Source organism: Gallus gallus, chromosome 1, assembly GCF_016699485.2.
Source record: "Gallus gallus isolate bGalGal1 chromosome 1, bGalGal1.mat.broiler.GRCg7b, whole genome shotgun sequence".
Lineage (NCBI taxonomy): Eukaryota > Metazoa > Chordata > Aves > Galliformes > Phasianidae > Gallus > Gallus gallus.
The window spans coordinates 91,553,053-91,566,172 of record NC_052532.1 but is presented as its reverse complement, the minus strand read 5'-3'; the positions used below and the strand labels follow the sequence as shown (position 1 = coordinate 91,566,172).

Genomic DNA, 13,120 nt, shown 5'->3' with positions numbered 1-13,120 from the left:
TGGTCTAAGCCAAGTGCTCAGGAACAGAACGCCTACTTGCAGACTATTTCAAACGCTAATAGTTTTGGACTGAAGGTGAGTGTGCAGTTATTTGCTGCAATAAAACAAAATAAACCTAATATCAAAATAAAGTCTAATCTGGGACTTTATTAGTCTCAGGAAGCAGTTAAGAATCAAATTGAAACGGAATAAAATATCTTATTGTCGCTGTAGGGGTAAAGGTCTGTTTTAAGCTTACTGATACATTTTTTGTCAGTGATAAAAGGGAAACATATGCTACTGTTATTTTCATGTACCCTGTTGTGCAGTAGCTGAGAGGAGCCGCTTCATCTCTGGCATACTAATTTAAAAAGCAGGAGAGAAGCCTGATGGGAGGATACTGCAAATGTGACATCCTGCTGGACGTTGCTGACCTCTTGCCACAGGACAACAGGTCAAGAACGGGAACAAATCCCTCCATCTTCACAGGCCTATGCTAGTACCTACAAATGGATTCACAGGACAGTCCTGTGAGACAATCAGAAAAAGGATGTTAACAGAAGCAAGGAGGAATGCCAGCACCACATTCTCAGATAATGCTGACTGGGGTATCAGTTTTCTTTATGTGAGGCAAAGGTTTGGCCTTCTATACCATTTGCTAGGCCCTTGTGATTTAAAATTTGGAATTGGGAAGAAGACTGCAGGATCTGAGCCATAGAAGATACCAAAGCTTAACAGCTGCAAATCAGCTTTTCTGTGGAATGGATCCAAACACATTTAATTTCTTTTTGTTTGATTCTTTCTCTGATTCTAAAGTCAGCATTATCTTCCAGTATGTTGCAACGGTCTGACTTTCCACCGGCTTCTTTTTCTTTCTGGGGAAAAACCTTTCAGCCAGCACCAGAGTTATTAGGGACACAGCTGACAGATGGCCTTGGTTAAATGGGTGGCCTTTTAGAAAGAATCCCATGTGAAAATGTTACTTAACCTACAAGTTCCACTGGTTTAATAGAGTAACCCAATTCTCCCTCCAAAGCTATTTGTCTGCATTCTCTTGTAAAGAAGATTTTAAAGCATTAACCAAAAGTACATGAGAAAGAGATTATTTTCATGGTCCATTTCCTAAAGCAAAGAACAAAACATTTGACTGTCCAAATATTAGGCTTTTTGACCATACATATTGCTGATGTCACTGAACACTTGGAAATGCAGAGAGGAGAAGGGGGGGAGGAGAGAGAGAGAGAGAGAGAGAGAGAGTGCTGTACAATTTTTATGCCTACATTTACCTGAGTTTCAAAATGTGACAAATGTGTTAAAAGTTTCTGAGATTACATTGCTATGTAATTCCACAAACTCTCTTGGGAATAAGCTCTGTAATTCTACCTTTTGGTTGGTAGTAGCTGGAGTACCTCAGGAACATATCACTGTAAAGAACTTTCTGACCATTAAATCTAGGGCTCTTCGTGGTATTCTTTTCACAAAAGAGTCCTTCTGAGTACTCTTGTCATAAACTTACCTAATTTCATTTTGAATGTGATGAGATAACTTTCTATCCACTAAGGAAGTATGGTATCTTGAGTACTAAATTAGTGTAATAGAAAGCAACACTTCTCCTGGCTATTATTCCTGAGATGTGAGTTTCCGATTTTTCAAAGTCTATCAAGATGAGAATGATGCTGGAAAGGTGTTTATAACTTCCTCCAGTCTGCTGCAAGGGCTTTTGCTTTCTTATAAGTAGCATGGAGCATTAAAACAGAAGAAGAGCCATGTAGGATCTGGCCTAATGTCCATGTGCTATTGTAACCTGTTTCTCACAATGGCTTTAAGCAGCAATTGGGAAGAATAAGTACAGGGTAAACACAGAAAATATTTTCTCCTTATAGCTACTGGGCCTCCAGTCACTGTATTTCCCTCAGAAACTTACTGTGTCTGGTGTAGTTTTTGCAGACTTAATGACCTTCTGTGGATTTCTTTTCTATGAACTTGTTTGGTTTCTGCTTGAACCACAGAAAAGTTTCAATAACCTGGTAACTTAAAGGCAACCAGTTAGGTTGCTAACTACATCACTCCCCAAAAGCCACTGGTTATGGAACTACACTGTTGGCAGTATGTGGTTAAATGCTTCAGCCGGATGTTATATCATTTCCTTGAGCAGACCTTTGACCTTTCACTTCCTGTTATTTAATCAAGGTTAGGAGCAGATAGGTTTGTTCTTAAAAGCCTGCCACATATTCATTTGTTGTTGAAGAATTCTGAATTAGTTGCTCTGGTTTCCTAGATAGTGACAAGCTGATCTTTGAAAGCTCTGTAAGGTGACAAGGCATTGAGCCACAGGATCATGAAACAAAACTGGGTAGTGAAGCATCCAAACACTATCTCACTAGTTTTTCATACGAAGAGCTAGTGCTTCCAGTAGTTTTCTGTATAAATGCTGGCAGGGCTGTCTTCCCTATGTGATCTAAAGCACTTCAAATGCTTTTCATGTCTTCAGTTGGAATTTAATTATAGGCTACAATTTCATTTAGATAATGTAAATGTTGCCTGAAAGACAACTGTGAAAGGTAGAGCTGTTATAACCAAAAGCAGTTGTTTCTTGAGCATGTGCTTCGCTGAGGCTGAAAAGACCACTTTTTCCATTGCCCAGATCTTTGCCAGCACCAACCCACCCATCAGATATCCATTTGTTACAACTGCCCCAGACAGGTAAAGAGAGATGTTCTTTCCTGAAGTGCATGTGAGCTTTTCCTCTCAAACAACGCAGCCTGATGTCTGCCACGCAACAAGGATGGAAAATCAACTGCTACGTTTAGACTCCTAGATTATGGTGCTCTAGCCAAAGCTTCGTAACAAACAGGCGACTGAAATATAAGCTATGTCTTTAGTGTGCTTTTGTGAGAACAAAATGTTCCACTGGCAACTGCCACGCTACTGTGGTCTTGAATGACCTTGAGAAGCTCTTCTGAGACCCACACTAGTTAATCTTTCTCTTTTGTTGCTTAATGGAATTGGCTCCATGGGAAGGAGCACTCATAAAAATATCTGCTGATTTCACAATGCTGTGGTACTGATCAATAGCAAGATACAGGTCTAGGATTTCTTGGGAGTAAACAAATACATGCATGCAATTCCCTTCGAGCCATTAAACAACTTTAAAGCTAGAGTGAGGAGAATGTAATACTCTAACTCTTAGCCAAGGAACAACATCTGGAGTCCAGATGCTGATGTTAAAGGAATATCTACTGGAGAATACTTAGCCTTGGGTGGGAGAGGCAGGCAAACAGGAGAAAAAAGTGAAGCGTATGTTTTTAAAAATATATATTTTAGGCTTTTTTTTATGGGATTTTTAGGAATGTCGATACCTTTACACATGCAATGGTACCAGCATCCAGGAAATTAATGTCAAGAATATGTACAACTGCATGTAAGTGGGTTTTTTTTCCCTTTACAATTAAAAAATATTTTCTGCCAAAGGGAGGTACTGAAGAAAAGATGCTACATATTTGTAACGGAAATATTATTCTGACCCCTGCAGGATCTTTCCTAGCTTGAATAACCACTTCTGAGAGCAGCTATAAATACTTATAGTTACTCCACCATTTGTATATAGAGCATAAGCTTGAAGGTGCTATTCAAGAAAGTGGACATAAAAGGTGCTTTCCATTTACACAGCATTTCTGTTCATTTTTCCTCATGCAAGAAAATGGAAGAAGCATCAAAATCCTATAGCATCTATTTTCAGTAGCTTATTAAGAATAATCTCCTGATTTGGGTGCTTATGTTTTCCCTTTTGAGATGACTAGGGAAATTTTTCCTCAGTCACGTAATTGTTTCCAGTAAGAAGCTGTAATAGGTATACCTTAGCTTCAGCCTGGTTCTTCCCGTGAAATCATGAGAGCCTCAAACAGGTATCTTCCTCAGTACATCTAGTGACAAATAACCTAGTGCTTCCCAACTGAATTAGCTGTGCTGTGGCATTCTGAACACAATCATTTCCTCTTACATCAGTTCCCAAGCAGCAGAATTTTCCTGCATGCCCATTATAGAGCACTTCAGGTGTTCATATCTACTGCCCATTATGCTCTGACACACTCAGGCAGAATGGCAGCTTTAATTCTCTGATGTGTGAGGTTTCATTTTAGCATCGATGTAATTTTAATAATGAGAAAACTAATGTCTTTCTTTGATATACCTGATGAATGATTGCCCTGATATTTTGGTTCATGCAACACTACCACAGTTCAAGAACACACAGGTAGATCAACTTGGTCAAGCCCAGTGGTTCTGAATAGCCTAGGAGCCAGTGACATCATAGCATCCCTGTAATGTAGCACTTTTAGAAGTAATTTCTTGGCTTTCATTATTAAAAAATGGGCTGGGGAGTGGAGGGAGGAGAAAAAAGCCAAAATAGCTGCAGATACACCTTGTCTTAAGGTATTCTGTACCTCATCCTATTCAGTGTTTGACTACAGGGCAAATAGAACAAATTTCAACCATCCAGTCTGAAGTAACAGAGTCACTGGCAGCAAAGTCTCAGTGAATCACAAAAGGCATGAAAGAAATGATCTCTAGGGAGATTTCCTTGCCTGTGGCAACACAGCTGTAATTAATTCATTCCTACAGATTTCTGCCTAATATATAGCACAAAACCTCCCCAGGCAATCTATTCTCACCAGGGGTAACACAGATCTCCCTTGTTGCCACTGCTCATCCTACCTGTGAGAGGACATGGAAGAAGGGCCCTGTAAAAGCTCATTATGCATTCTGAAAGCTGTGTTGCATTCCCTCAGTCTTCTTCCTCCAAATTAAGTGGCAACAGTTCCTTGAGATCTTCCCATATGTTTCATGAAAGGAATGCCCCAAACTAAGCTTAATGCTCCAGCTAAGGTTTGGCTGGTTCTGTTACTACTTGGAGCCAGCCACTTAGAGCAGGTCACGCAAGAAGGAGTGGGAAGTGAAGGAAAGCATCATAGCATTTTCCTTGTAGCCAAAGTAAATAATGTAACCAATTATTTCTGAAGGCTGTGTCCCTGAGCTTCCAAGACTGGCTGCAGACCTTATCTGTGTTTTAACCCAAGTACTCTGGGATATGAGCATGTATTGGACCTCACTGCCGTTTGTGACATACTTTCTGTGTACAAGAAAAATGGACAGAAAGGATGCACTGCGATGTGCAGCTACTGGTCATTTTAAATTGCATACATAGCACATCAATTCCTTTCGCAGGTAGTGAACTTCTGCATGGAATCTGGAATGTGGTGCAGTACATTCTGTGAAGGGAAGAGAGTAGCAGCAGTCCCTAGGAAGAATTGCAGAATTCATGGCAACCTGCTGAGAGCATCTGAACAGGTTCATCTGTGTTGCCAGAGGCTCAGTTATGTGCAACGTGACATAAACCACAAAGACAGTACTTCTATGATGCAAATGAATACTGTGTATCTGAACAGCAAACAGAGGATGAGATAATGAGTGAAAAAACAAGCAGGAAATTACATGTTAGCATGTAATGTGGTCACAACAGATGGATGTTTGAGAAGATCTCAAAAAGCAACTTCCTGGATCCAGGACTATCAGAGTTCTTCAGGGAAATTATTGACTTATTTGAACTTTTAAGGGGAAAAACAAACAAAAAACAATTAGAAAAAACATTTATAATAAAAATATAATTGTCTTTGTAATATAGATAATATGAAGTAGTTTAAAACCATGGATATACGGTGTTATTTCCAAGTCTTTGTTGAAAGTGGTAATGTGGACAGTGCCATTTTTTTCAGTTGGCTATCATCTCTTGCACAGTGATAGGTTCAGTCTCTGAGGGAACTTCTTGTATGCAATAAATGTTGTAATAGGTATTCCTCATGAACCTGGGTGCCCTCGTGTCTGATTTCCCCACCTTTCACGGTACGGATCTCCCCAGGTTTATTAATGCAGTAATTTCCCTTATCAGTCCAGATTCAACTGTCCATGGTCTTGAATCTCTGCTTCATTAAATGAGCCTTCTGTTGGGCAGCAAAAAAACAAAACAAAACAAAAAAACCCAAAAGAACAGTTTCTTACTTTTTTATTTGTTTGAAACGCAGCAAACGAGATATTAAAATGAGGAAACTTGACAGCACCAAAGTCCGGCCACTTAAATCTGAGCAGCTTCTTCGCATAGAGGACCATGACTTTGCACTGAGACCTGGATTTGGAGGTAAGCAAGTAGCAGGTACCAGTGCTGCACTTGTTAATAGTTCATTCTCAATCTGTAAGTTGCTTGTATGCTGTCAAGCAATGCCACTTAAAACTGAATGACACGACAGCTTTAATTGCAGCTCACTTCTTTTGGTGAGCTTCAGAAAATAAAGAAGAAACCAAAAAATACTTGAAAGCAAAGCACCTATTTTTTGTTTAGCTTATCAATGGAAGAAAACATTCAAATTGTCTTCTTCTCAAAACTAAATAACAGGGGTAATATTGTTAGAATACTACTCTTTGACAGTGATTAAGGTATCCCTGGAAACTGCATAGTCCAGTAGCAATTAGCAAATTTGTTAGTCATCATATTTGTTTTGAGAGATTGAAATCTAATGTGAATTCCTAAATCGTTCCTCTAAATAACATTTAATAGCAGGCCTTCAGTTTATTACCATGCAGTTTCTATGGTTTTGGGCTCTATGATGATTATTCCTTCATTTAACTAAATTGCATGTGGATAATGTGAGTATTGAATGGGATTTGGATTTTGACTCTCCTTGACTCCCTCCATGACTCTCTTTCACGGGAGGTAAAATGAGAAAGCTGCCCTATTATTAAGCTTTACCTGATCAGCTCAGCATTCATGATTCATGGAATCAAACTGAACAGCTCTGGTTTATGAAGCCAAAATAAAATATATGAAGAGCAATAATCAACTTTGTAAACAGGCACAAATCTGGGAGGCTAGCTGAAGCCTTTGGAGCTATTGTTGACACCAGCTGTGGGGACATCGGGCCTGGCAAGCATGCCAGAACAAAACATAGAGTAAGAAAAGCCTTTCTGGATGCATTGGTTGAATGTGAAAGGATTTGTCATTATTCTACGAATTTTGGCTTGTCAGGGAACTAAAATCTTCCCTGTCACCTAACAAATAATCAAATAATTTCTGTACCTTGGCAGCCGAAGTTAGAATTACCTCTTGCCTAATTCTGTGTAGCCTTGTATCTTTCATTCTGGATATTTTCCTTTTACTACCTGCCCTGTCATGCAAGGTATTTGAATTTTTGAGAGTAACATCTCAGAAAGGAAGTAGCATTTCCATGAAAGAAGCAACAATGAGAGATGTACTTTATCACTGGTTCATCCCAGAAAGCAATACTTCTGATGTCCATAAAAGTAGCTTTCAGAATATAGCCTGTTATCAGGCAATTCTAATTTTCCACAATCCATGTGGTTTTTTTGTACCCAGCAAATCTGTACCAGGCTTTTTCCCCTTGTCCTTTTATTTTCAGATGACTAATCATAGAGCCCATTCAATTCCTTTTGAAGCCAGCTGTGTTTTTTTCCACTGACTTCATTGCACAGTCCTCCTAATAATCACATTGCCGTGGGTACAATTTCAGCTGCACTCCTGTCTTTCAGAAATAGCTTTGAGCAGAACAGTGTTCCAGCTTTAAGCTTTACTCTGCTCTTCACATGCTGTAGTGGCATAGGTGGCACTTGCAAAAGTCACATCCAAGATCATAGGACAAAAGCAGCTGAAACATAAATCTGAATAACATACCGAGACTTACTGTCTGACATCAGAGTATGGGTTTCTCTGACAAACACTGTTGAATAAGTAAGTGTGCAGCAGAAGGAAACCTAACTAGAGAAGATGAAATTAGAGATGCCACTGCCTCGCAGACACTGACTAGAAATCACATATACCCCTCTCACAAGGTGGGCACTGCCGCCATCAACGCTTGCAGTACATTCACTACAGCAGTACTCTGGGACTGGCACAGATAGGGGACAAGAACTTCGCTAATTTTTCTCTTCTTCACACTGCTCTCACAGCCACAACATGACTCTGAACTGCACGAAGACTTACAATACTGTGGTTTTATGTATTTAAAGCAGATGAGATTTTGGGTTTGTTTTATCAAATGTAATAAAGCATCTCAATACTGTGATTCCTCAAGGGCTTGGATCTGTCACGAGCCACAGTGCATGATTTATTCAGCTCAGCACAATGCATGAATTCACATTACTGATGTGAAAAATTAAAACAACAACAAAACAGGTCAAAATAGCCGCATGAAAAAGAAGTATTTTAAAATTATTCTTTAAATTTAAAAGAGAGTCATTTTTTTTCCCCCTTCTGTGTATTTCATTGGGATTTCCTGGGTATGTCATGGAGCTGGAATGATAAATTTTGTTAATTTCTACTGTGCCCCTTTCCCTGAAAAGATAAGTCATCCTTTGCACCAGTTCAGGGGAAGAAGCAGCTGGAAAATTTACACTTTTTTTAACCTTCTGGAGATTCCTCAGTTCAGTTAACTCTTAAATCTAAATCGGCTTGTTTAATTAATGTGGCCCCATATATGTAAAGTGAATGAAGCAGATAATGGGACCCAGAGTTTTTAGTATTTATAATTATGGAAAAACAGAGCACGTGCTGAGTTTTGTTTGTAAGCTGAGCAAACATCTGCGCAGGAAGAGTTGGGGCAAATGAATATAGAGCTTGTGGACACCGAAACTACTGGCTGTAGCATTACTGGAAATAATCATGACCCTGCTCACATGGCTGATTTATTTCTCCTGAGAATATATTATTGCTCTTTAGCAATGAGGGTGAGCACATGTCAGTATCTGATGCTGAACTGAGACTTTTAGCAGCTCAGATCTGAAGACCACCGTGCAGGCTGCCTTGACAGCCAAAACTGTATACGTTGATGATGGTGTTTTAGTGAGCTACACTTAGAAATACTTTTAAAATGACATTCCTTTCTATACATACACATCTATTTTCCCATGTCATACTATTCTCTTAACTTTCTTAACTTAATGTACTGGCAGAATTTGAGTTCTTGGTTACCTGAGTTCTTTTCCCATGTGCTGAAAATTTACATTGCCATTTAAAAAATTGTCACTCTTTTGTTCCTCTGTGCCTTGGTATTGCTAACTGTAAAATCCTTCCATATGGTCTCTGAACTATTTTGCAATCTAAAGATTGGAGAACCACATGCTAATTGTCATTGTGTACATGTAAGTTCTCTATGTGTGCGTGTGAAGTATAACAACTATATTTTTCTTTTCTTTTGTGTCTTAATGACCTGTTAGGATCTATGCTAATAGAGTTAGAGTTAACTAATGGGTTACTTGAAGAAGTTTTAGAATTGGTTATTTCTGCTATGTCCACCACTAAAGGGGATAATAACATTAGCATGTATTAGAAATGCTGGAAAATAATTTAGTAGAATTTATCTGGTCAAGATGTAACAATCTTTCTAGAGAATTTGCATAGAATCATATAATGGAGTTGGAAGGGACTTTTAAAGGTCATTTAGTCGAACTCCCCTGCAATGAACAGGGACAACTACAGCTAGGTCAGCTTGCTTAGGGCCCCGTCAGCCAGATCTTGAATGTCTCCCTGGATGGGGCACCCATCTCCTCTCTGGGCAACCTGTTCCAGTGCCTCACTTCCCTTACCATAAAGAACTTTTTTTCTTATATCCTATCTAATTATCTCCTCTTCTAGTTTGAAACCATTTCCCCACGTGTTACCACAAATTGCCTCTCAACCAGCAATTAAGCAGAGTCTTTATTCCAAGCTTTGAGTGGAAGAGAGGTTCTATTAATTCATGACTCCTTGAAAGGTCAGGAACTTCTCACTCTGGTGGAGGAGAGTGACTCTGATGCAAGTGGAATGTCTTTCTTCCATGTGTTACTGGAAAGAATAGCTTGGATCCAAAGCAGGAGAGAAATGTTTTGGAAATTTGCAAGACCTCTGATAGGCACCTTCTCCTAGATATTTTTTCGTACACTGGTAGTTCTTTTGTTCCAAGAGTTAGCTATGGCTAATACCAGTCTCCCTTCATTTTCCATCTAAATAAGAAAGAAATAAAAGAGTAGTAAGAGGAACATACAATTGCCAGTAATGCTGCTGTTTCACTCATTGCCAGAGGAAAGAAGATACATCCACCCAAGCCTGTGGCTTGTTTCACTTCTGTCTCTGGTTTTCCTTCTCTACGTGCCCACAAACCATTTTTAGAAAAAAGCATTTGTACGGACCTCAATCCTTCCTTGGTTTCTCTCTCTCTTACCAGGAGGTTTCTGTAGACCTAGCTTTTTTCCAGCACTGTTACCAAGACAACTGTGAAAAATCAGTGACTGATTTTTCTAAATTCAACATTTATCTCAGGGAATTGCAGCTGCAATCCTTTGAACTATGTGTTCAAAGGTTTGACTACTGCAAAAATACCACAGAATTCATTAAGCAACTTGTTTTTACTGTAGAAATTGATCCTAAAATGCTAAAATAGTATCTCTTTTTCAAATATAACAGAATTTGTCTGTCTTGCTATCTATTAAAATTTTTTTCTTGCTGTGTTAAACCTTTAAAATAGACTAGAAATGGCTTGCGTTAGGATAAATCCATCTGAAAACAATTCTATTTTTTCTGCCGAGGAGTAATTATCTTGAAAATCTGTGGAACCTCCATTGTGAAAATCACTAATCCCTCTAAAATAATGATTTGTAGCAACGCTTCAGCAGCAACTGAAGCTGCTCAATTTAATAACAAAATCCCCTCTGCCATCCCCAGTCTTGTCAGACTGGGAAATAAAAAAACACAGCTTTTCTCTGGTTACTTTTTTTGACAGTGAATTTGATGTCATTGCCTGATGGTCAGCCAGAGATTGAAATTCTCAGTATATTAAGGAGAAAGCTGTGGCGCCGACAGAGGGGTAGACAAGTTACCCTTTCTGGCTGTATTGGGATTTTTATTGAAATGCTTTTTTCTTAAATACATCCAAACCTGGTAGAACAAACCCAGAGGATAGGAAACTTCTACTACTCAGCAACCTGTTCCCAACATCTCATTATTTCTGTTTCTGGTAGAGTTGGTTTTTAATCACAGAAATAAATGTTCCAAGAAAACTACGAAGTTTGGAAGGCCTGGACAAGAGCAGGACCAAAACATTTCTTACTAGAGAGTTAGTGTTAGTGGTAGATATACAAAAATGCCTCAGGTCACTAAAGTGACCAGGACTGCATATCTATGCTTCATGTGTTTATCATCCACTTAAATTTGTTGCCAAAGTAGAATAAGAATGGGATGAAAATATTCGCAGCAGCTATGACCTGTCAGTGTGGTTTTATAATTGTCTGTGGTGAACGCTAAACTGACCAGTGTTTTCTCCTTGAGCAGTATGAGCATGACTCTTTGGCCAATGCACAGGAAAAGAGCAGGAATCTACTTCTAAGGAGCATGTTTCACAGTTCTACCACATAAGGAACAGATTTATTTGCAAAAGTTCAGTTTTTCTGTAGTTCATTTTAGAAACACCCTTTGTAGTTCTCCTGGCTGCAGATTTTGATCTCTGTTATGCTCTTCACTGTTCACACTGACTTGGTTTTATAACAGTTCCCAACTGAGTGCAAGTTGTTCATTCAAAGAATGAAATAAAGAATGCATATATATGTATAACTAGCACTTCAGCTTGCGTGCATGTAATCAAAGTAATCCACGTGTAGTTAAGCTGCTACTTCTGTGATCAATTCCTTTTTATCTGCCCAGATGACATGAATGATTAATTGAAATTCTGCCCAGATTTGAATAGTACTTGTTGGGGGTAGGAAATAGTCTGTATTTTTTTGCACAGCCCAAGAAATTATTAGGACTGCCATCATTACACTTTCAAGAGCCATTACTCAGAAAAAAAAAAAAAACTGTTCCTTGCAATGCGTGGTGTATGTTTACTTAGAAAATCAGTCATCTTGTTCTGTGATATAATTTGTGGGTAGTTCCCTGCATGTTTGAAGGATGTTGATGGAAAACAGTTTGCTTGTTCTTGACTCATAAAACTGGTAAAAGCCTTTGTTGTACGTGGAGAGTAGTTTCCCTCTCCTCCCTCTCTGTCCAATTAACTATGCATTCCAGTCATGCAAATCACTCCCAAAGTTTCAGTAATACCAGTTAAGATCAAGTGTACGCTCAGCTATAAACACTTCCAGTATGTCCTACCACTTGCCTCTGCTGCAGTTCCAGGGTAAGTTTGGAGACACTTAAAATATAAACAAGTTGAAGCTTCTTGGAGAGTAAGCTTAGCTAAAATGCAGTTCTCCTGCCTATTTGAAGTCTCCTCCAAGCTCCTCTGGCAATCAACAGGCATTTCTAAGGCCCAAGTTGTCTCATCCCAATTAGAAATCCAGAAAGTACCGGTTACACTGCATGGACTCTAAATAGCAGTGAGGCCATATTTCATTTCTGTTGTCAGCCTTAGTGATGGCCATGCTCCTAGCCTGGAAGCATTGTGCTTCTACAACTAGCTTGTTCCCTGACCCACCCTGCCCTACAGCTAGCTCAGGTATCAGCTCTGCAATGTGGGCCGATCCTGCTGTACCATGCAAATAAGGAGCTCGATAGACACTGCCTCATCTTTCTGCCATGTTTACATTTAAATATGCTGGATGCCACCTGTGAATGATGTTCACATGACATATAAATCCCACTACAGCTCCCACTTAGGCTAAACCTGTCTTCAGCTTGCAATATATTTAGATTTCAGTGGAATGATGAGAGGATGACAGTTCAGGCTACAATCCAGCATTTTTGTACCAATACTTAGTACAAGTCAGTATTTAGCAGAAGTAAACTATTTATGTGATGTGGTTGGGATTGTGTGGGAAAAATAAAGAAGATATGTGGCTGAACCTGGTTTAGGAGAGCCACAAACAATTTTATCAGTTTGCACAAAGAAGAGTGATTGGATATATATGCCAATACTCTTGTACATCAGCCTCTCAGGGAGATGCCTCCTGCAGACTCTACTCTCCAAAAGAAACAGTTTTCCCCAAGTACTATCTAGAGTTTTACTAATACACCAGTCAACTGAATTCCGTTTTGATCTTTGAGCCTCTGGCAGATGGACTGAGCTACGCATTCATTTCAGAAGCAAAGATGATTTCTTAGCCAGGCAGC

At 39.2% G+C, this 13,120-nt stretch overlaps 1 protein-coding gene across 8 annotated transcripts in view; it reads left to right on the top strand.

Moving 5' to 3' along the window:
- GABRR3 (gamma-aminobutyric acid type A receptor rho3 subunit) overlaps positions 1-13,120 on the top strand; it is a 35,995-nt gene that overhangs the window by 7,129 nt on the left and 15,746 nt on the right. For all 8 annotated transcript variants that reach the window (XM_040664198.2, XM_015298039.4, XM_040664210.2 and 5 more), the window contains one exon: positions 6,057-6,169. In XM_040664198.2, coding sequence (XP_040520132.1) covers positions 6,057-6,169 — 113 coding nt within the window. The remainder of the gene's footprint in view (positions 1-6,056; positions 6,170-13,120) is intronic.